This window comes from Gopherus flavomarginatus, chromosome 9, assembly GCF_025201925.1.
Source record: "Gopherus flavomarginatus isolate rGopFla2 chromosome 9, rGopFla2.mat.asm, whole genome shotgun sequence".
NCBI classification, from domain to species: domain Eukaryota; kingdom Metazoa; phylum Chordata; order Testudines; family Testudinidae; genus Gopherus; species Gopherus flavomarginatus.
This window is the reverse complement of record NC_066625.1, coordinates 26,232,692-26,256,059: the sequence shown is the minus strand read 5'-3', so window position 1 is coordinate 26,256,059 and position 23,368 is coordinate 26,232,692. Positions and strand designations below refer to the sequence as shown.

The following is a 23,368-nucleotide window of genomic DNA, read 5'->3' as shown; positions in this document are numbered from 1 at the left end:
TTTGAAGACCTCAAGCTGCAGAGAATCCACCAGCAAGTGACCCATGCCCCACGCTGCAGGGGAAGGTAAAAAACCTCCAGGGCCCCTGCCAATCCGCCCTGGAGGAAAATTCCTTCCCGACCCCAAATATGGCGATCAGCTAAACCCTGAGCATGTGGGCAAGACTCACCAGCCAGCACCCAAGAAGGAATTCTCTGCAGTAACTCAGTTCCCATCCCATCCAACATCTCCCCGCAGACCATTGAGCAGACTTATCTGGTGATAATCCAAGATCAATTGCCCAAATTAAACTATCCTATCATAACATCCCCTCCATATACTTATCAAGCTTAGTCTTAAAGCCAGAAAAGTCTTTTGCCCCCACTACTTCCCTTGGAAGGCTATTCCAGAACTTCACTCCCCTAATGGTTAGAAACCTTCGTCTAATTTCAAGTCTAAACTTCCTTATATCCAGTTTGTACCCATTCATCCTCGTGCCTACATTAGTACTAAACTTAAATAATTCCTCTCCCTCCCTAACGTTAACCCCCCTGATATATTTATATAGAGCAAGCATATCCTCCAGCAGCCTTCTTTTGGCCAGGCTAAACAAGCCAAGCTCTTTGAGTCTGCTTTCATAAGGCAGGTTTTCCATTCCTCGGATCATCCTAGTAGCCCATCTCTGGACCTGTTCCAGTTTGAATTCATCCTTCTTGAACATGGGACACCAGAACTGCACACAATATTCCAGATGGGGTCTCACCAGCGCTTTATATAACAGTACTAACACCTCCTTATCCTTGCTGGAAATACCTCGCCTGATGCATCCTAAAATCGCATTTGCTTTTTTAACAGCCGTATCGCATTGGCGACTCATAGTCATCCTGCTATCAACCAATACCCCAAGGTCCTTCTCCTCCTCTGTCGCTTCCAACTGATGTGTCCCCAACGTATATCTAAAATTCTTATTATTAATCCCTAAGTGCATGACCTTGCACTTTTCACTGTTGTATACGAGATGAAGGTCTCCCATGTCTGAAGTGAGATGTAAGGGAACAGAGAGAATCTGTAATTAGTAAAGATTGTTAATTACTAATCTGTAATTAGTAAAGTGTTAACACCATTGATAATTACTGAATTGCACTTCAGACCAAGTCCTACTACTGTACCTGGGATATCACTCAAGCATGCTGGAAGCCTGAGTACTCTATATTGTCATTTGGGTAGTTTAGGTCACCCTTCAAATGCTCTGAAGTCAATGGCATGCTAAATCACTAATCTGAATGAATCTCATTCTGTGCAGTGAAACTGTGCTAGGATATACATATTTATTATTCATGTGTTTTTTGTCTTTCTCACTCTTTCTTAACCAATCTTCAGCTATATAGAATCTATATTAGAGTAGACATGAAGGTCACAATGCCTAAGGGCTGCTTAGTAGTCTATGTACAATAAATGTAGTGATGGTCTCAGGCCAGCTGTTGAGGGAGAGAGGCTTCCATCACAGCTAGCACTAATTGGCACCTTTGTTAGGAGTCTCAGCAGAGGCCCAGGATTAAGTGGGCTGTGGAGACAGGACTCCTGTGCAGTCATGAGGCACTCTGTCGGGTCAGCTGATGGGAGAAAGGAAAGAAGAGAAGCTGTGTTGTGCTAGACCTGTCCTGCAATAAAAGGGGACAGCTCAGTCTCTGGGCTTGTCTAGTGAGCACTAAATACACATAATTTATTTTCTTTTAAAGACAAGAAGCCACTTCATTAACATTTAACAATGAACTGTTGCCATAGTGAGCACTGCGCACTGGTTAAGAGAAGAGCTAGCTCAGCAGCATGGTACGCTCAGGAGAAGTTTTGCCATTCTTCTTATCCACATTGATCCAGTCAGTTCCACATTATCTTTAGGCTGCATTGCTGCTTCAGATCCTCTGCTCCTGTCTCTGTTTGAGGCCTACTACTCGGGCAGCCAGCAGGAATGCTGCCCCAGTCAGCACCTCTGCAATGAAGGAGACCCACACAAGCACCAAAGACCAGCCAAACTTGATGTCAACTTCCTCCAAGAGATTGTTCCTTCCCAAAAGGCAGAGAGCTTCCTTGAAGGCAGCCGCTGAGTATGCAATGTAGACACTGATCCCAGTGAGCGTAACAAGGCCTAGAGGAAACAACACAAATACAGTATAGTGTTGGGGTCCACTTTACCTGAGTCAAAACTGTGTGGTTAGGGCTCTGCTAGATCTCTTTTCCCACCCCTTCCTGTATACACAGGCAGGACTGTCTTCTGCCCTGTTTTTGTTTCTTGTCTCTAGTTTTGTTTTGGTCTCTGTACCACTTAAGTGATTAATCAAAACGTAGAACAGCATGTTTCCTGCAATGTACATCTAATGATGTGTGTTTCAGACTCTGAAAACATATACAGCCCAGCTTACAAAATTATATTATATAATGGGCCTGATTCTCCACTGCTTTGCACCTTATATAGTTGTGTACTCATGTGAAAAGTGGGTGCGAATGGGAGTGTTTTATAGACACTTTGCACAGCTGTAATGTCTACACCCGGTGCAAGTAGAAACTGGTTTATACATTTCAGCTCAATGATGCTGCTTGTATTTAGGCTAAAATTTTCAAGTGTGGTTTCTAATGTTGAGTCCCCAGCTTAAAACTCCTTGGGCTTTATTGTTTGCAGAATTGGTCCCAAGATATGAGAGAGAGGAGGTAGGTGAGGTAATATTTTTGTATTGAACCAACTTCTCTTGGTGGAAGGCACAAGCTGAAGAAGAGCTCTGTGTAGCTTGAAAGCTTTTACCTTCCACCACCAGAAGTTGGTCCAATAAAAGATACTGCCTCACCTACTTCATCTCTTGAGCCTTATTGTCAGCTCCTGGACTGGACTGGAACTGCTCACCACTTCCAGAAAATCAGACTGTAGGTACGTTAATCTGGGCTCCAGAAAAATCAAGGCACTCAAAATAAGCACCCACATTTTTCAAGAGTGGCTGCATAATTTGTCAATTGCTGCAGGATGGGTAGTGAAATCTAAATTCAAGAAAGGATTGCAGTATAAAGCTGTTTAGGAGGGGCATGATCACTCAGGACAACTCTTTAATTAGATGCAGTGTATAGAGCCTGCTGTGGAATCAGCCTCATGCTGCTTTCTCCATGCAGATGCAGAGGGGACTTTTTGCCCATGGAGAAGGAGATTTCCACCTCTGCAGCATGTTCCTCTAGCTCCGTACAAGGCCCCTCCCAGGTGCTTCTGTTCCAGTGAGGGCAGAAAGGGCTGAGGGCAGGGAGGCCATCTCAGCTCCTCCCAGATTGTCTCCCTGCTACAACCCCAAGAGAAAACTCTAAAAGTTCCTACTCCCTGACTTCTCTGGGCTGGCTTGCCTCCCTTTCCCACCAGCAGCAGCAGTGAGCAGGGCATCCTTGCCCCTGCATTTGCAATGGAGTCATGCATCTGCGGAGTTTAGACAAAGGGTGGGGCCTCCATGTAAATAGCCTAGTTCACCAGACAATTGCTAAGATCCATGATATCTGGGGGCTGGAACCCCAGGCCTTTTCTGCATGGAGGTGGGAGATACCCTAATCCCACTCCCCTGATGGAAGAACCCCTAGGGAGCAGTGTAAATTAAAATTCTCAGAGCTTCCTGTCCCCTGCTCCTGTATAGGGGAGGATGAGGCCCTAAGCTGGTGAAAAGCAATCAAGAGTTACCAAGCCAGATGTTAAATAGAGAAATTCCTCCTAGTGCACAGGGCTAGAATGAGGCCAGTCTATTACTGAAGTCTCACTTTCTCCCTCACTGTCATAGGGTAAGCAGGGCCTTTAAAGTCCCAGCTCTCATCTGTGCCTGGCTCTTCTCCACCTGGATCATGTGACTGTGGGCAGGGAGCAAGGCCTGCTGGGAAGAAGGAAACAGGATAAAGGGTGGAAAAGAGGTGGCAGGAACAGCCCACTGGATGATTCCCTGGTAATTAGAGTTTGCAGAGTGCTTAGAAGTGGCTCTCTGGCAGGAGAGAGCTGATAGAGACCCAGGGAGGACAATAGCAGCAGCCTGGGAAGCTCTCCAGATGTAAGGGTTGACCTGGAGCTGGTGTGTCTCCCTACTGGCAGAGGAGCCTAGAAAGGACTGTATAGAGGATGTGTGAGAGGGTCTAGGATGCTGGCAAGTGAGCTAGTGTAGGGAATACCCCAGTGAAAATGTGGAGGCTAGAGCTGAGGAATGCATTTTTATTTAGGTTCTCAAGGCTAACGAACAAAAAGGTAAAAGGACATGGGCTCCTCTACATCTCAGCTGTGCCACCTGAAAGGGCTGCAATTATGTGACTAAAGACTATGGCTCAGAGATGTTGAAGTTATCTGTAGAGCACTTAAAAGAGAAGATTTGTGATGGTTTTGTTTGTGCTCCTGTTTGCCTAGGAATGAGAGATCTAGTCTGACTATAGGTCAAATTGCCCTACCAGCCTGCGAAAGACCTCTTTGGTGGGAAACTGAGGCACAGATGCATCTGGACATCAGTGAGGTAAAACACATTCATACTTGTGGTTGAAGGAGTGCATGGGCCTTACTAGACCTTGGCATGAGGGTGAATCTCTTCCCCCTGTACACAAACTACCAAATAAGGATAAGGGGATTATTTTCATGGGGGTTTGGGCAAGGTCTGCTAGATTCTGATAGTCTCTAACCATGGTGGGTGCATTTAAGAGGTGGCAAGCTAAATTGTTCCAAAACCTGGAACATACAAACTGTGCTGGCAAGGAAAAGGCCCTGGTGTTTGTGTCTGTAACCTAGTATCTCTTTAGCTGCTGTTCCATATTGATTGACAATGTAGAACAATACAAAGTGGCACTCTGTATGAAACTGTGCCACATTAAGCTGCAGCATAAGAATTTGTAGTTACAGCCATTTACACCAGCTAAGGTTCTGGCTCAAGATTTTCCTTTCAACTGAGCTCTGAGTACAGCAGTCAGTGGGCCAAATCAAACCCAAGTGGAAAAACTGCATTGTAAATTACAAATCTTCTGTGTCTTAGCTTTTCACTTAACACTATCTTCAGTGGTTTCCCAATCCCCAAAATCTGTTGTGATATTTCTCTTATGCACTTCTGTTGAATGGTGCTTCGTGAACAGCTGCAGAAACAAGGAGCTAACATGATGAGCTGGTCTTGTGAAAGCGCAAACAGTGATGTGCACTTCACTCTGCCCAGATCTCCTAAAGCCCTGAAATAGTTGCTTGTTTGCTTCCAGCAGCCCTGGTCCTCTTTCTCTTTCACTTTTAGAAACAGGACATTCTGATTCACCGACCCATGTGTAATTGGATCCTAATAATGCAGACATGACTAGTGACCTGCTGAAAAGGCCATTGTCAGGGATAGCCTGGATGTTCCTCCTAAGCTCAGTCTGACCAAAGGGTCAGGACTTGGCAGACTGACAGAGGTGGGTGGCAGGCAGCATGGTGTGGGTCAGGTTTCAGCAGCATGCCACCTGCTGGAACTGCTCAGCAGGTAGGTCTGTTTCTGGCCCACTTATCTGTTGAGCGAACAGTGCTGCTGTTGTTACCGTTGATTTTGGGGGAAAGTAACAAGCAACTGTGGAGCGGCTGCTGTAGAGTAGCGCTCTGCAAGAACCTTCAGCAGAGTGATCTAGGCTAAGATGGACTCCTGACCCCCACTAGCACTGGGATGGCGGGGAGGGCGTGAGACTGAAGTTTTATTGTTGGCATTAGCATGACCAAGGTATTGCACCTGTTTGACTGGGGAGAAACTTCTTGTGATGTTTAATAGCAAGTGGTAATTGGTTATAAAGTATCAAAAGCACATAACATCAGAGTTGTAAGGGCAAAATTCTGTACACTTAGCTATTAGTTTTATTAGGATGTATTCCCTGTCCCCCAACTCTATTTTCTGCTTAGAGTGTAAGCCTTCACCCTTTACTAAGTTCTGAGCACACCAATATGTGATCATTTTACAATCACCAACTTCCACTACACTTGGGTTTAGCATCCTTGTGGACTGTTAAAAACAGTTACCAAGTACCACCGCAGAGGTGGCTGCATTTCTTGTCACAGGTGAAATATTCCCTATAATCCTGCCACACAGGGCTGTTGTCAAGATGAGGGGGTGGGGGTGTCAAGTTGTTGTTCTGCAGTGAATTAAAAAGGCTTACCTGGCCCTTTCCAGCCAGTTTACTTTTATATTATTGGTGGAAGAGGTGCTGTGAGATTTAATTAGTATTGTTAAGTCTTGCCCTAAGTAACTTGTATATCACTTTGAGGTACTTGGATAGAAGAGTGCTATCGAGTATTTATAGGCTTTGTTGCTTTACCAGGGCAATGTATGTTATGGAAGAACACTGCATTAAGGCTGCTGCCATGTTTCTTCTCTTTTTCCAAGAGAGAATTCACCGATTTGTGTGTACGCAGTTAGCACGGTGTGCACAATGCCAGAGCTAACATCATGCCTGTAGCAAATTCCCTGGAAAGAAGTAGGACTAGGAAGTAGGGATCAAAATCGTACTGGAGGTTGATGAAATAAAGGATTACACTCCTCATTCAAGAGAATCTGCTTTAAATTTTGCTTTGGCTTGCTGCTCAGATTCCATAGTGAGCACCACTGTAAAACTCTGATTGTATGCCGGTATTATGGAGATCAGTTAGACATTTTTATATTAGATTAGATGTCAGAGCATCCTGGCCTGCATATCTCAACTCTTGCCATCTGAGCCTCTCAAAATGTTTGTGTCACTGTAACAGGATATCAGGTTCCAGACATCTGGGCAGAAATGCAGAGTTGTTTTGCTGACTCATGCTGATGTCGGGTGCTAGGACCCTGAACAGACTCAATTACTCTTACTCAGTGTCACCCAGACCACATGGGTCCTATTAGCAATTAGATTAAATCCAGATGTATACAGGGGATTGTTTGTCTCTGAGCAACTGCAGAAATAGAGAATTGCAATAGAAAACTATAGGACCAACCTTGGGAGAAATCTTAGTCTGAGGCTTGTTTTGTTAACAATAAAGGCAAATCACAGAAAGGAGTTTAGAACCTCTCCAGAGTGAATGTGTACTGTTAGGAGAAGAGTGGGAGCCCCATCTGTGGACACTTTGCTTTCCACATGTGCTAGCATGGAGCAGGATTACACACTGGAAACTCTAAATATGGTGATGGGCATTCTACTACTTATTACCATATATGTTGTATGATCCCAAATCCCCTACTGGCAGAGTTTACCTTAATATCATGGGGAAATATAAACTGGCCAAAATGAAGACAAGTTAAAAGTGGGTGCAACTATCAGGAAGGAATGTCTCTCTCTCCTTGTGATGGCCTCACTTTCCAGCAGAATGGGCCCTGGTGCTTGGCATCTCTGAAAATCAGACCATTACACTGCAAGCCATTGCTAAGGACATGATGCTTTGGGATGCTCCAAGCAAGTGTAGATGACATGGTGGTTTGAGAACTTACAGTGGCCTGTCTACAGTGGTTCTTCCACCATTGCTGGTGTTGATGAAGCTGCACGTGTGCCAGGGCAATAGTAGCTTTCCTTAAAATAGCCAGTGTAGAAATGGGTAGTGGGAGGCTTGCGTAAGTGAAGACGGTGCAGGGCAGTCCATTTCAGTTAGCTTACAGTTTGATCATGAAAACGTTAGAGGGGATTAGAAGTGGCTTTGATACTCATTCACACTGGGTCACAATCTGGCTTGCGGCTTTTTGATTCCATCCAATCAAAATCCTTACAATAGGAGAGGGGGCAATTATAAATCCAGCTCCAGGAATCCTCACCTTCCTGCTCCTAAGTAAAAACATTCTCCCTAGAGTACTGATGGGGACACCTGAAGCCTTGAACCTGTTGCTGTTAATGCTATTTGTATTAACTGGAGCCATTCATGCACGGTGCTCAGCAGAGAACTGAGGGCATTTGTTACCTCACAGGGCTGGGTAGTAGCTTCCTAGCTCAAAGCAAATAGTAAGGATAAAATAAATGAAATGGTTGGACAGACCATGTAAGCCCCAATTTACAGGCCTGATACGGAGTCCATTGAAGTCAGTGGAAATCTTCCCACTGATGGCTGTTTTTGGTTGGTTGTTTTTTTTTTCCCTTGAGCTTAAGATCAAGCCTTAACTCACTACAGTTCAAAGCTGTATAATGCCAAGTTTCATAAATTCCAAAGCCACTTGCATTCTACTAAGATTTAAAAAAAAATCTTGTCTCTAGAAGAGAAAAAATTGACATAACATTTGCTGAAAGGGTATTTAACCTTTCAAGGATGAAGATACTGTGTTCAAGATGTCTCTCAATCCTCCATGAGACACAACTACATGTAACTTTCTGCTATTCCTCCTTGTAAATGTCTGCTGATTCCCTCAAAATCCACATTACTAGCTTTTCAGTCTGCAAGGAGATGAATGAGAAAGCACATGAAGTGAATAAACACTGGCACTCAGTCTGACAGCAGACACTTGGCTGGTTCTGTTCTCATTGTCTCTTTACCCTCTGGTAGTTGAAGTGCTACAGTTCTAAGCTGTCACCCTTAGTCTCATCATTAACAATAAATAGGACTCAGTACAATACCTCCAAAAAGAAAAAGCCATCCCATCATTAGAAGCAGCAGGTAGGCCCTGGCAAGCATACTGATAAATCCAGTCATTCCTCCAAAAATCATCAGGATCAGGCTGAGAGGCAGCAGGATTACAAATGTCCCATGCATGTCTAGAGAGAAATGAAAGTTGTCAATGTTTCATTATCACTGGCATTGATTATATTACAGTAGTGTCCAATCAAGATCAGGGCTTTATTGTGCCGGGTACTGTACAAACACATAGTAAGGCCATCCCTGCTCCATGGAGTTTAGTCTAAATAGACAGGATGAAGGGTGAGAGAGATGAGATGTGACAATGAGATTTTGATCCCTTCACTTACACTTAGTAGTACTTTATTCAGTGAACAGCTCTACCAATTGCGCTTCTCATTGTGAGTAAGGGTATCAGAATCTGGCCCATAAAGATCAAAGTGATGGGTTGCAAGCTTCATGTTAGTTCCAGGTCCTGGTTTTCTCAGATTCCATACAACATGGAATATTCTTAGTGCTGACTAACTTCGAAGAATCTGTGGTAGGGATGAGAGTTTACTGACATAATGAGACAGCAGATGGCTAGGGTGATATCTGAAGTGGGTGCTCACTGTCAGATGCATCTCAGAATTCCCTTGAAAGACTCGTATCAAAGCTTTTAAATGACAATTCTGCACAAGGCAATGGTCAGAGGGCTGAAACTCTTCTGATTCAAGTTAGTTTTTCACCCTGTCTCCCATCACTGTTGCTGATTTCTGCTCTTCAAACGCTGGGCTTTTACCTCCTAGAATACTCAATTATCCCTGCTTTTTATTGTAAGTTCTGGGGTTGAAGAAGAATGGGGGAGCGTAGAGTGATGGAAGCAGCAGAGGCTGGGATCCAGGACCCCTGGCATCTCTTCTCATCTCTACCATGGCCATGCAGGGACCTTGGATAAGTCACAGGTTACTGGATTCTGTGCCTCGGTGTAAGTATTTGGATATGGGTGATGTGAAGCTTAACTCATTAGCTTGAAACCTTGGTTTTGCCCACACACCAAGCCTGTATGAAAGGCTTTGTGTGAGAAACCAGCACAATGGCTGAGGAGGACAAGCCAGAGGCAGAGTTCAGTGCACCTGCCAATCCCAGGCTACCATGCCTGCCCATGGATTGTAATAGTGGCCACATTCCCAATGAGCAACCACCACAGAGCCCAGCTCCAGTGCACGCTGAGTGCTGAAGGGTCTCAGTTGATAGCTTCTGTTTCCTAGCCTTGCCCATGTAGTGTTACTACAGGATTCTGCTATATTTTGGCCTGCAGCCACTAAAGGGCTAAGAGAACTCGTCCCTTAATAGTTGTAATGCAGTTTGAGATCCATGCATGGAAGGCATTCAGCAGAATAGGCGAGAGCCCCATAAATCACTGGGGTTGCCCAGGGATAAATCAGGGCAGCATTAGTCCATACACATAGCAAACTGTGTGCATGCCTATGTTCCAGATGATGATGTGGGCAAGTCCTTTCCCTACTACCTCCGCTAATGCCAGTGCTATATAATAAATACTCTCCAGCTTCTGAGGACATTGCAGGAATATTTATCTATTAACTTTAGTGACAGCATAAGATTGTTTAACCCAGCATGCCTTCCCTTTTCTGCTTAATATTATTTTAACCAGCCTCTTGCTCTTCCATCTTTTGTTGTAGTACCCTATTCTGTATAGGTTGGTTATGCCGTGTGTGAGACAGCTGTGCCCCTCTCCCCTTGTGGAGTGTGTGTCTCCTCACATAGATGCATTTCAGTCCTTCGGGGGAAGCACTCTCCTTCATCTTAGTCCTCCTCAGAACGCTGAGCACTTCCATTAGCTTACTGAAACACCTTCTTTGTCTTCATCCCAGCTCCCTTAATAGTTCATCACGTGGATTCTCCAGACTTGGACTCCTCTTTACTGCTGTCCATGGGATCCTCTCCAAAGCCAAAGTTCCCTTAAGTGGTCTGATAGCCTCCCACATGAACCTATAAGCCCTTTTTCCTTGTCTTTGTCCTACTTCATCCCAGCCAACCTCTCTATGTACTTAACACAAGGACACTACCTGTGTCGTCATAATTCAGCCGCCTTGTGCATAAACCTTATGATCATCTCCAGTTATGTGACCACATATTGGGTTTCTTAGCCCACCACATCTCTGCCTCGCTTAAAGCCTAAGATAGATGATGATCACCATAAGCACCGACTTCTAGTTTTCCCCAGGGGTGTTCCAACCTTGCTCTGCCCCCAAGGCCTCACCCTCACTCTGCCTCTTCCTGCCCCTGCTCCACTCCCTGCCCACGAGGCCCCTGCCCACTCGTTCTCACTGCTCTCTGCCCTTCTCCAAGCCTATCCCCAAGCTGCCAAACAGATGTTTGCCGCTTAGCTCATCGGGGCACTACCAAACAGCTGATAGGTAGCGGTGCCACTGAACAACTGTGGCTGATGGGGTGCTGACCATCCACTATTTTTTTTCCATGGGTGCTCCAGCCCCTGAGCACCCACAGAGTCGGCACCTATGATGTTCACTTAATGAAAACTATTCAAGATTTGTTTTATCCATTTTTCAATGGGTGGGTGGCCCTAGGCCTTGTTTACTGCACGCTATTCAAACCCAGCTCTGAAGACAGAATTATTAATTTTCTCCTGGGATTTTCTATGTTGTTCATCACTGCAGTGTCAGAAGGCATCACAAACAGTATTTTATTTTCAGTGTCCCTGTGAGATGAAGGGGTGGCTATATCCTCACTTCACAGATGGGGATCTGAAGCACAGAGGTCAAAGGTATCTATTAATTTTGAGTGCCTAGGACCTGACTTTTTTTTTTCAGAGAAATTACCATTATATAGCACTTAATATATATGCAAACACAGCTCCTGTTGGCTTCAGTTGCAGCTGTGAGTGCTCAGCTCTTGTGCAGATCAGACTCCAGGGTATCAAGTCAAGTCCCCAGAAAATGAGGAACACAGAGTTAGTGACCATTTGTGAAAAGTTGGGTTGAAGTGACCTTCCCAGCGTCACACAGAGTCTGAGGTAGAGTCCAAGTCTTCAGGACAGGATTCAACTTCTTTAACCATGAGGCCATCCTTTATCTTCCTGCAATCCCTTGTCTCAGTCACTGCACACCTTCCAACTTCAACAACTGAGACGGGGTCTTACTGACAACAGACTTCTTCACTATACAACCAGGATTCATCCCTAGAGCAGGTCCATCCTGGGCTCTGAACAAGGTAGGGAGTCCAGTGGCGGAAGAGGGGAAGGAGCAGGAATTGTGATCATGTAATTAAAGACAGTCTTATAATGCATGCTCACAAAGGGGCTGAATTAAGGTTGCCTGGGTAGCCTTAATTCTAGTATTTCTTAACTTTGAATACCTGACTCTTCAGTCTTAATCTTTTAATGTTGCTTTGTACATAATTTTATAGAGTTTTTTTTTAAAGAAAAATGAAAACATAAATTCCACTATATCATCATACCAACCCCTACATGGGTCATCAGCAGGGCTGGAACCTTTAGATCACCACACAGACCTCTGCTATTTGTGCTTACTTGTAACTGATAGCAATAGTAGGTTATCTTGTAGGTGGACCTGCAACTTTGCTAGTGGGTTTCACAGTTATTTGCTGGCTGAAGAGGAATGGGGAGAATCTTGGTTCCATTCCAGGCCCTGGAAGGGAGTGTTCTCTAATGGGCACAGACTCTTCTGTCCCGTCCCCCTCCAAATTTTTGTCCATGTCCTGGATCCCTGTCCCAGTCCCATTATCCTTGTCTCCACTCCTCAGGTTTCTCATCCCAGTCTCCTTGCTGAGTCAGTACCAGTCTTCTCTTCCCCCACCTCTCTGGTCTGGCTCTTGTCCACTCTTCATTTGAACGGGACAGCTTCCTCCTTCACACTGTGGGTGCCCAGCATGGGGAAAATTGAAAGACAGGCTCCCTGTTCTCACTTCAGGTGTCTGAACCTGGAGCCAGAAGAGCCCACAGCAGTCTTAGTTGCAATTTCAAGGAAAGTCCTGTTCAGCCCCAGGCTGAAACATGCCTAGTGCAGGGAATCTCCAGGGAATTCAATGTTAAAATGTAAGTCTTTACTGAGCATGTGCAAGCTGCAGTATTCCTCCCCTCCCCCACCCCCAAAGGCTTATGACTTGAGCAACTCTTCACAGGGAAGGCAAAAAGCTTATCCCTGATACAAAGGTCACCCTCTGTCAAATTTCAAGTCCCTGTACAAAGAGGGGCCACTGGAGATGTTCCAAAAAAAGAAGTCTTCAGAACTCTTTATCAGCAAAACATTTTTCCTAGCTACCCTCTCAGAAACAGCTGAATCATTTTGGCTGAAATTTTCCAAGACAATTAACCATTTGGGTTGCTGGATAACTCAGAATGAAAGTTTGACAAAACTATAAATAACTGAAAGCAGGGTCTTACAATGGGAAATGTTGGGCAACCAGCCCTACCTACAATAGAACAATAATTAATAACATTCTGACCAGCACTAATCAGATTCCTAGAGGGATCCAACAAATACTTTACTGTGTCATCTTTTAATAGTATGTCCTTCTGCTAAATTGCCATAGTATCTTGTTTGCTTTTATTCCCTGCAGCTGTTCACTGGGTTAATGGTTGATCTGCATTGTTCCATAACCCTTGCATCTCTTTGGCTATCAGTGTTTTAGATAAGATAAGGCAAATGTACTAAATGAAATGGTTGAGTCCTTCCTCCCCTACTAAATGTTTCACATTTGTCTGTGTTGACCTTTTCACCCTGACCCACTTTGGTGGGGTATTCTAACAGCTGTGTAAACAAAGAGTTGCTATTTTCCTATTGCATTGAAACTCCCTTCATAAGCCGCCTTTATTCATATTCATCACTCCCCCTCCCATGATCAGGAAGCACCTACCTACCATGTTCTACATAGCTCACCCCAAGATCAAGAAACACACCCTTATTCTCACTGCTCCAGTCCACCTGCCCCCAAGGATGGTCAGCAGCCCACTCTGACATCCAGATACTGAGATCCACCTGCTTGCCCCATTGACACCTACCTGCCAGCTGCTGCAACCCACCGAGCCCCCTTAAATCTTACCTGCCTATTTGGTCCATTCTGTAGCATGATGTGGGTTGTATGTTGCAGGAGAGAGCAATCGGATCTCTCAGGGGCGTGTACTCAGAGTGGGTGTCTTGGGGGAGATGAGCACACATGGGGAGACAGGTATGTCTCAAACATGGAGTTGGAGGAGCACATTGAGTAGCCCACCAACTACCTCCACCACAACCCTGCTCTCCCCACAGTGGGACAGGGGAAACATTCACTGGGTAGAGGATGGTATCATAATCCTATGGGGCCATGATCGATGTGGTCCTTCCCCTACCCCTCATCCATCAGCCTTTATCTACATGAGCCTATCATGTGGCTTTCAGATGTGGTGCTTCACATGATCATCCCCATAAAATCATTAACCACAACCACCCCATGTTTAGGCTTCCTGAAGATTAAAGGCACTATAGGGTTGCCAGTAGTGGAGCAGAGTTTAAATGTAATGGTCCAGACCTTCAGTTAGTATAAATCAATAGATTTCCATTGAAGGCAGCGAAGCTACGCCACATTACAGCAGCTAAGAATCTGGCTCTGACACTTTGGGGTCCACCCAGAACAGGAAGGGGTTATGTTATCACCTGCCCTAGAACTTTGGCCTCTTTGTGTGGTGCAGCTATGGGTCTAGTCCCTGACACCAGTAGCCTGCCCATGAGCATAAAGTCTCATCCTGGCTCTCATCAGCCTCATTATGCTTTGCAGATTGATGCCAACTGCCCTTGCTGTCACAGGTCTCCCTAAGTGCATTCTTCCTGAGTTCTTTGTTACCACACACTCAAACTGTTCCCCTCTGATTCGTCACCCTAAAGGTGTGAAACCAGATCCCCATTATCGGCTCACTTTGGTGCTCACCCACTGCACACTAGATGAAAATAAACAAAGTTTGCAGAGGATGCTCTTTAACAGCCAGTGACCCTCTCACATGCTTTGAATGTTGAGTATGACCTGTCCTGAATTGACATACCCCTATTAAAGGAAACTTGGCTCTAATTCTAAATGCTGCATTGGTTGGAGAAGTTTAGGACTCCTGAAGATTAAATACACTTGTGTACATTAATACAGTGGTTCTCAAACTTGTACTGGTGACCCCTTTCACATAGCAAGCCCCTCAGTGCAACCCCCCTCCTCCCTCATAAATTACAAACACTTTTTAATATATTTAATATCATTATAAATACTGGAGGCAAAGTGGGGTTTAGGGTGGAGGCTGACAGCTCATGACTCCCCATGTAATAACCTCGTGACCCCCTGAGGGGTCCCAACACCCAGTTTGAGAACCCCTGTGTTAATGCTTTCTGGTCCTCAAGCTAAAGTCTACATGAGATGCAATCTTCAGCAGATGGATGGCCTCCCCTTAGGGTTACTCATTCCTTAGATGCTCTCTGGAACTTCCTTGGACAGTAGAGTGATATGTTTGACCAGCCATTTGTTCTGTTGCCATCTGAGAAACCCTAGGAATCACTTTAGAGCTAACAGTGCCAGGTGTCAACAAATGTTAAGAGCCAAAGGATCTTCAGATCAACTCCCACAAACTAAAGGCTATGACTCAGTATGTCACTTAGAGTTAAACTCGAGCTGGTATTCAATATGTACCATAGAACCTAACATGGGGTGTTGAGTGGCAGTAATAAAAGTGGCAGTAATAAAAGTATCTCCAAAACTATTCCAGAACTTAATTCAAATGGCATGGATTCTGCTAGGGGAGCTGGGAGGAGTGACAATCTTGTATTCCTAGGACACAATAAGAGCAGGATCAAGCCCAGCCTTCTGCTTCCAGTAGACACTGAGCCTGATTCTGCTTTTCATACTAGTTTTACGTCTGCATAACTTTATTGACTTCTATAGGGTTATTTTATTCCTATGCAGGTCAGAGGAGAATCTGGCCTTTTGGGGGCAAAACGTAATATCACTCTGCAACTAAATTAAAGGAGTAAAAATGTAATGGCCCAATTCTACTCTCAGAACTGACATTGCTGGGAATAGCACTATGCAAACAAAGGCTATCATTGGATCTGTAGAATGAGACCATGAGCAGCAACGCTGACTTCGTTCCAGATCTGTTACCTGCTTCACAGCGTCTCAGAATGCTGTGCTTCACTAGCTGATATAGCAGGATAGAAGGGCTAATGAACAGTTTCCAGTCTCTAGTTTGACTTCAGTGAGTCGAGGCCTTAATGAAATGTGGATTAAAATATAATCATGTTGCAAGAAGAAGTGGATCTGGATACAATATGTCCTCTTGTGCTAAAAGACAGAACCCATTGCAAAGGGACCAGAAATCCACTTCAGACTATCCTCCTCCTTCCAAATGGATTCGCAAAGTGTTGGAGCACTTTCCATGTCTAACCATGCAGACTTGGCTAGCTAATGTTAATCTCCTGTGACAGTCACATGCAAAATCACACAGACTCTTTAATGCCTTCTCCACTAGAAACAAATTTCAGGGATAGCCTAGGTGAAACCCAGGCATCCTCCCAGGATGGAGTACTGCTCTTTCTAGGTGTAGTATTGGGTTCCAGTGGCTTATGAGAAAATGTGGTGATTTGAAATCTCCTAGTTAATTGTGCAACATCAGGTTAAACAATGCATTTAGCATTTATACTGTGTGAATCTAAAGCCTAATACTGATTTTGTTCCACTTCACTACAGTCAGTCATTTCCTGGGAAACTTTTTCTGAAATGCTGCCATGGAAACTGTTCAGTGATCCAAACTCAGGCCTTCTGGATTGTCATTAAGCTATTACGCTGTGCCATACGTGACAAAACTAGTCTGTGGAAGGATACTATTTTAAATAGCTTTAGAACACTTCTGGCCTCAGTGATCCATCAATGCAAGAGGCTTAGGTGTGATTCCTACTGATACCCACTCCATTTCCTGCTTTTCTGGGGCAGACTGAAACACATGGTCGTGTCCTATAATCATGATCATGCTGGTAACAGGGAGAGATTGTGTGGTTAAAAACCTATTGCTTTATTTAATAAATTTCACCCTTAGGGTATGTCTACGCTACAGAACGATTCCGATTTTATAGAAACTGATTTTTGGAAACAGATTTATATAAAGTCGAGGGCAAACAGCCACACTAAGCACATTAATTCGGTGGCGTGCATCCATGTACCGAGGCTAGCGTCGACTTCCGGAGCGTTGCACTGTGGGTAGCTATCCCATAGTTCCTGCAGTTCTGCCCATTGGAATTCTGGGTTGAGATCCCAATGCCTGATGGGGGCCAAAAATTTGTCGCTGGTGGTTACAGGTAAATCTTGTCAGTCAATCTTCCCTCCATGAAAGCAATGGCAGACAATCATTTCACGCCCTTTTCCCTGGATTGCCCAGGCAGACGCCATAGCACGGCAACCATGGAGCCCATTCAGCCTTTATTCACTGTCACTGTATGTGTACTGGATGCTGCTGACAGATGTGGTACTGCAGCACTACACAGCAGCATTCCCTTGCCTTTTGCAAGTTAGCAAAGATGGTTACCAGCTCTACTGTACAGTCTGCTGCTGTCATGGGTGCTCCTGGGCCGGCCTCGGTGAGGTCGGTCAGGGGTGCTTGGACAAAAATGGGAATGACTCCCCAGGTCATCCTCTTCTTCAAGTTTTGTCTAATGGAGAGTCAGTCCTGCCTAGAATATCAGGCAAGCCTACTGAAGAACCAGAGAGGCAAACGACTGCTCTGGGTCAGAGCCCCAGAGATCCCACAGAAATAATAAGCTACATGTCATTCTAGGGGGTGCCCCTGCAACAACCCCACCCATTGCTTCCCTCCTCCCCCACCCCTCCTGGGGTACCATGGCAGTTATCCCCCCATTTGTGTGATGAAGTAATAAAGAATGCAGGAATAAGAAACAACACTGACTTTATGGCCTCTGCAAGCAGAGATCAAAGGGGGGAGGGGAGGGCGGCTGGCTTACAGCAAAGTAGAGTGAACCACCATTCTGCGCTTACTCAGCCTATAGCTGAAAATGGGAATCTGTGATAAGCACTGGGATAGAAGCACAGGCAGGACTGAATCTCCATTTGTGTGTGGGCCTTTGGTTGACACTGGTAAAATACAAAATGTCCCAGGATATGTATGTTGGGGGACAGTTCTAAACAGCAGCTTAATTTTCTTTATTTGCACAAAATGTAGAGGTCTAAGTATCTGATTGTGAGCCCTGGTAGCAAGGGGTAGGAGTGACCGCGCGGTGCTGCTGACTGGGGAGAGCGGCCTGAGGCAGAAGCCTCCAGCTGCCATGATATTCCATGAATCTCCATTAGACAAAACTTAAAGAAGAGAATGACCTGGAGTCATTCCCATTTTTGACCAGGCGCCCCTGGCTGGGGCGGCTCCAGGCACCAGCATGCCAACCCCGTGCCTGGGGCGGCAAGCCACGGGGGCACTCTGCCGGTCGCCACGATGCCTGCGGAGGGTCCGCTGGTCCTGCAGCTTCAGTGGACCGTCCACAGGCATGCCACCGAATCCGTTGCACCGGGAACCTCCCACAGGCAAGCCGCCGAAGGCAGCCTGCCTGCCGTGCTTGGGGTGGCAAAATACCTAGAGCTGCCCCTGCCCTGGCTGACCTCACCGAGGCCAGCCAGGAGCACCCACAGGACGACAATGATGGATACCAGTCCTACTGTACCGTCTGCCATCCGCAAGGCAAGGGAAAGAGATGCTGCTGTGTAGCGCTGCAGCACCGCGTCTGCCAGCAGCATCCAGTAGACATACGGTGACATTGAAAAAAGGTAAGAAATGATTTTTTCCCTTTGCTTTCACAGGGCGGGGGGACTGATGACATATACCCTGAACCACTCAAGACAATGTTTTTGACCCTTCAGGCTTTGGGAGCTCAGCCCAGAATTCAAATGGTTTTTCAGAGAGTGCGGAACTGTGGGATAGCTACAGTCATCAGTTGCCTCTCCCTCCGTGAGCGTCCATTTGATTCTTTGGCTTTCTGGTACGCTTGTCTCAGCTCCTTAAGTTTCACTCAGCACTGTGTTGAGTCCCTGTTGTGGCCTCTGTCTATCATAGCCTTGGAGATTTTTTTTTCAAAAGCTTTGGCATTTCATCTATTGGAATGGAATTCTGATAGAACAGATTCATCTCCCCATACAGAGATCAGATTCAGTATCTCCCGTACGGTCCATGATGGAGCTCTTTTTTGATTCTGGGACTGTATGGTCACCTGTGCTGATCAGCTCTCCACGCTGGGCAAACAGGAAATGAAATTCAAAAGATCACAGGACTTTTCCTGTCTATCTGCATCTGAGTTCAGATTGTGACCGTTCCGGACAGCAATGGTGCATGGTGGGATAGCTCCCGGAGGCCAATACTGTCGAATTGCAGCCACACTAACCCTAATTCAAAATAGCAATACCGATTTCAGCACTACTCCCCTCAGCAGGGAGGAGTACAAATATCGATATTAAGAGCCCCTTATATCGAAGCAAAGGGCTTCGTTGTGTGGATGGGTGCAGGGTTAATTTGGTTTAATGCTGCTAAATTTGAGATAAACTCATAGTGTAGACCAGGCCTTAGTATATTTAGCAGTGTGATTGGAACAGTCTAGTTTTTGTTTGTTCATTTTTTGTTTTCACTGCTTGTTGGACAATCTCATCAGCCAATCAAACTAAATAATTCAAATGTTTCTGGAAAACAAATGCTAAAACTTACAAAAGTGGCTAAAACTTACAAAGTGGCCAAAACTAATTCATTTCAAACGTCAGCCAAATGTTTGCAGGGAATTTCTTGCAGTATTTGTCCAGATCTGAAAATATTTTAAAGTTATCATTCAAGATGGACTTGATTATTGGAAGTAGCCCCTACAAGCGTTTTACTGAATTAACTCCCATTTACATCAGCTGATTTTCTGATTATGCCAATTTAGGATCTGGCCCTGTATTTTTAACTCCATTCTCTGCTTAATCTTATTGTGTTTGACTGCAGAGAAAAATAGTTTGGTTTTGAGTGTGTGGCATAGCCATGCCAAAGCTATAAAACAGGTAATAAGTGTAACCCTTCTGCCCCTCTAGTTGGCAGCAACAAGGGCCGGGTTCAGTATCCAGGGGTTCCGTTTCAGTAACACAATGCATAACCGGCTCGAGCCCCCACCCAGTGACCTGGGACACTCACATACCACACCCCCCTGGGCGCCTCTAGGAGGCAATACTTCCCCTCTCGCAAGCACGGAGTCTGAGTGTAGCAAAATCTTTTTTAATAAAGGAAGGAATCAATGCGGCATCCCATTGGAGAAACACCACAAACAGGGTTATAACACATACCATAAACAAAAACCCACCTCCAAGTACGTTTGGCACTGTCCTTTTTCCGCTTAGGGTTTTAAGTCCAATCACCCCAAAGTCCAACAACCCAAAAGTCTCTGGTCAATGCCACCCCAGAGTTCGAGAGTCTATCTGTAGAGGTCCCTCCCCCCAGCCTGGGTAGAAAGGGGCACCTTACGTGGTCCAGGGCCAACTGCCCTGCCTCTCCGTGGGTTCTGCTTCCGCCTTCTCCACGAACTGCTCCGCTTCACCAGCCGCTCCACTCTGCTCCTCCAGCCGTCCTCAGGAACTGCTCCGCTCCACCAGCTGCTCTGCTCCATGAGCTGCTCTGCAAAACTGCTCGGCTCCGCTCACTCTGTGGGCCGCTCCACCCGTCCCGCAGCTACTCCGCTCTGCCAGCCACTCTGCCACCAGCTGTCCCGTGATCCGCTCCAGCCGTCCCCGCAACTGCTCCACTCCGCCAGCTGCTCTGTTCCACAGCATATCTTCAGGCTCCCCCACTAGCTAGCACAATGCTCAGTGCTCTCAGCTAAGTCATTTCAGCTTTTTTGTGATTTCAACTCTTAGTGATCTCAGCTCTTAGTGGGGGAGCCCCAGTGCTAGTGCACCATTAGCCCAAAGTGAGTTCAGCTCAGCAACCTGTATTTAGATTCTTGAGGGAATAAAAAAATCAACTCTGACATTCCACAGTGGAGAGAGGAGGGGGTGCAACTGGTGCTTCTGGCTCCACAAGGAGCCTGCACCACCAGGCACAGATACCTGTCCCCAGCCTCTCTACTTCACTGGGTTTTGGAACCCATGACCCTTGTCTAGCAAGTACCACCCAACTGAGGGTGAGTCATTTGTCACCAAGCAGTCCCACCGCTCAGCAATCTGGGATAGGGTAGGCGTGTCTATGCAAATAAACTCTCTGACATTCTTTCCACCAGATGTCAGGGTAGAGCTTATCCTGACTCTGCTTACATCCTTCCCCCAGCCAAGAATTTGTCGTCCCGACAAATCACATTCCCTACTATACCAACTTATTGGTCCCCTCCAAAAGGCATTAGATAGCCCACTTTAGCTTTCACAAACCTGTGTGCTAAATGTATAGGCTCCTCACTAATCACCCCAGGTGCATCGTAAGTTAACCGTTTCACTGGTCTTATTACCCTGTCTCGCCTATTAAGAATCTCTGTTGCTATGGTAGGGGGGACATCCTCTTGAGTGCCGGATGGGGAGGTTTCCTGTGAGTTCCCCTCAGATACTGGCATAGGCTCCTGCATTTCTAGTTCTAACAGTGGAGGGTCGCAGGTGCTCTGGACATCCTCCATCTGTATGTCACCATTGTCCAATAGCCTGTGTAAGTCATTACACGGGGGTCCCACCAGTGGCTCAGGGATGTCAGGAATGGGCCTAAATACTTCTGCCATAGGGTTTAGGGCGGAAGAGGATGTGCTCTCTTCTGATTCAGCGGATCGAGACTGAAATCTTGTCTTCATCCCAGGATACACCATGGTTGTGTCTTCCTCCTCAGACTCACTGTCAGATGTGCCGAGTAGGGGTAGGTTAGCTGCAGGAGGCCGGCTGTCCACATTGGAAGGCGGCTTTGGTACAGCACCTTTGTTCTGCCCAGTTGCCCTGTTGTGGCCCATCTCATAAGGGCTGCTTACCAATTCTCCCACAGGGAGCAAAAGGTTTCTATGCACGGTTTTGGTCTGCCCTGGACCCTCTTCAGGTTTTATCTTGTAGACCGGCAGGTCTCCTAGCTTTTCCATCACTAAGTAAGGTATTGCCTTCCATCTGTCAGCTATCTTGTGTTTGCCAGCAATACCCAAATTTCTCAGCAGGACTCTGTCCCCTGGCTGGAGCTCTTGCAGACGTACCCTAGCATCATATCGATGTTTGTTGCGGCCTGCATTCTTCTGAGCTGCAGATGTAGCTAAGTGATAAGCATCCCGCAGCTTTTCTCGTAGACGGGATAGATATTGCTGGTGAGTTTCATAGCTATCTCCATCCTCGGATACACCAAAGCACAGGTCTATGGGTAATCTTGGTTCTCGCCCAAACATTAAGAGATATGGGGTGACTCCCGTAGCGTCGTTCTTTGTGGCGTTGTAGGCGTGCACTAGAAATGCGACATGTTGGCTCCAGGTTGCCTTCTGCTCTGGCCGCAAAGTCCCTAACATATCTAACAGGGTTCGGTTGAACCTCTCTGGCTGAGGGTCACCCTGTGGGTGATAAGGCGTTGTCCTTGACTTTTTAATTCCTGCTATCCTCAGCACCTCCTTCAGAAGGTGACTCTCAAAGTCTCGTCCCTGATCCGAGTGTATCCGGGCTGGGAATCCATAAACTGAGAAATATTTTTCCCACAGTACTCGAGCGACGGTAGTGGCCTTCTGATCACGTGTGGGATATGCCTGCGCATATCGCGTGTAATGGTCGGTCACTACTAGGATGTTCCCAATATTCCTCTTGTCCACTTCTAAAGACAAGAAATCAATGCAAACCAGCTCCAGAGGTTTGTTGCTGGTGATGTTCTTCAGATATGCAGCCCTCGTGGGCAGAGTTTTCCTTTGCACACATCGCGCGCAGGTCTCACATTTCCGGCGAACATCTTCAGCCATCCGTGGCCAATAGAATCTACTGCGGATAAGTTCCAGGGTCCTCTCCATCCCTAAATGTCCAAAGTCATCATGCAGGGCCCTCATGGCCAGGGCTCTGTAATCTTTTGGCAGCACTAGTTGATTCCGTTGCTTTTGTAGAGGGTCTGTGGTCGTGCGGTGTAGCACTCCCTGAATCAGTTTTAGTTTGGTCCATTCTCTCAATAGTAGTTTGCCCTCTGGGGTAGGTGGGACAACCTCAGCTGGGCCTCGCCCCCCTCTTTTGGCAAGTAGTGTATCACGAATGTCAGCATCTTGTAGTTGGGCCTCTTGCCAGTCAGCCGTATTGAGCATGGGCAAGGGAGATTGGTCCAAAGCAATGTAGTTCACTGAAGCAGAAGGCACGCCTTCAGGGGGTAGGCCCAAAGCTTCAGCAACACATCCATGAAGGCTCTCATGGGCCTCCGGCTCTCGGCGACTCACACTGCAAATAGCTCTCACGCCATCCGTGGGTATCACAGCAACATCAGGTGCCTGCGGACGTCTGGACAAGGCATCTGCATCTACATTGCTCCTCCCTGATCGGTATTGAATGCTGAACTCATAGCTAGCCAAGGCGGCCACCCATCTCTGGCCTGTAGCATCCAATTTAGCACTTGTTAACACATAGGTCAGTGGGTTGTTGTCTGTCCACACCTGGAACTGAGCACCGTACAAGTAGTCTCGGAATTTCTCAGTGATGGCCCATTTCAAGGCCAAGAACTCCAGCTTGTGGATGGGGTAGCGAGTTTCACTGTCAGACAGTCCTCGGCTGGCAAAGGCTACCGGTTTGCGTTTGCCTTCCACTTCCTGATACAGTACTGCTCCCAGACCCTCCAAACTGGCATCA

At 46.2% G+C, this 23,368-nt stretch overlaps 1 protein-coding gene across 2 annotated transcripts in view; it reads right to left on the bottom strand.

Annotated features, from left to right (window-relative positions):
- Positions 1-1,776: 1,776 nt before the first annotated feature.
- TMEM114 (transmembrane protein 114) overlaps positions 1,777-23,368 on the bottom strand; it is a 38,693-nt gene continuing 17,101 nt past the window's right edge. The window contains exons 3-4 of one of the 2 annotated variants that reach the window (XM_050966494.1): positions 8,542-8,679; positions 1,777-2,125 (exon numbers count right to left, since the gene is read on the bottom strand). In XM_050966494.1, coding sequence (XP_050822451.1) covers positions 1,893-2,125; positions 8,542-8,679 — 371 coding nt within the window. In that variant the 3' untranslated portion in view covers positions 1,777-1,892. The remainder of the gene's footprint in view (positions 2,126-8,541; positions 8,680-23,368) is intronic. The other variant, XM_050966495.1, reaches the window with a different exon arrangement.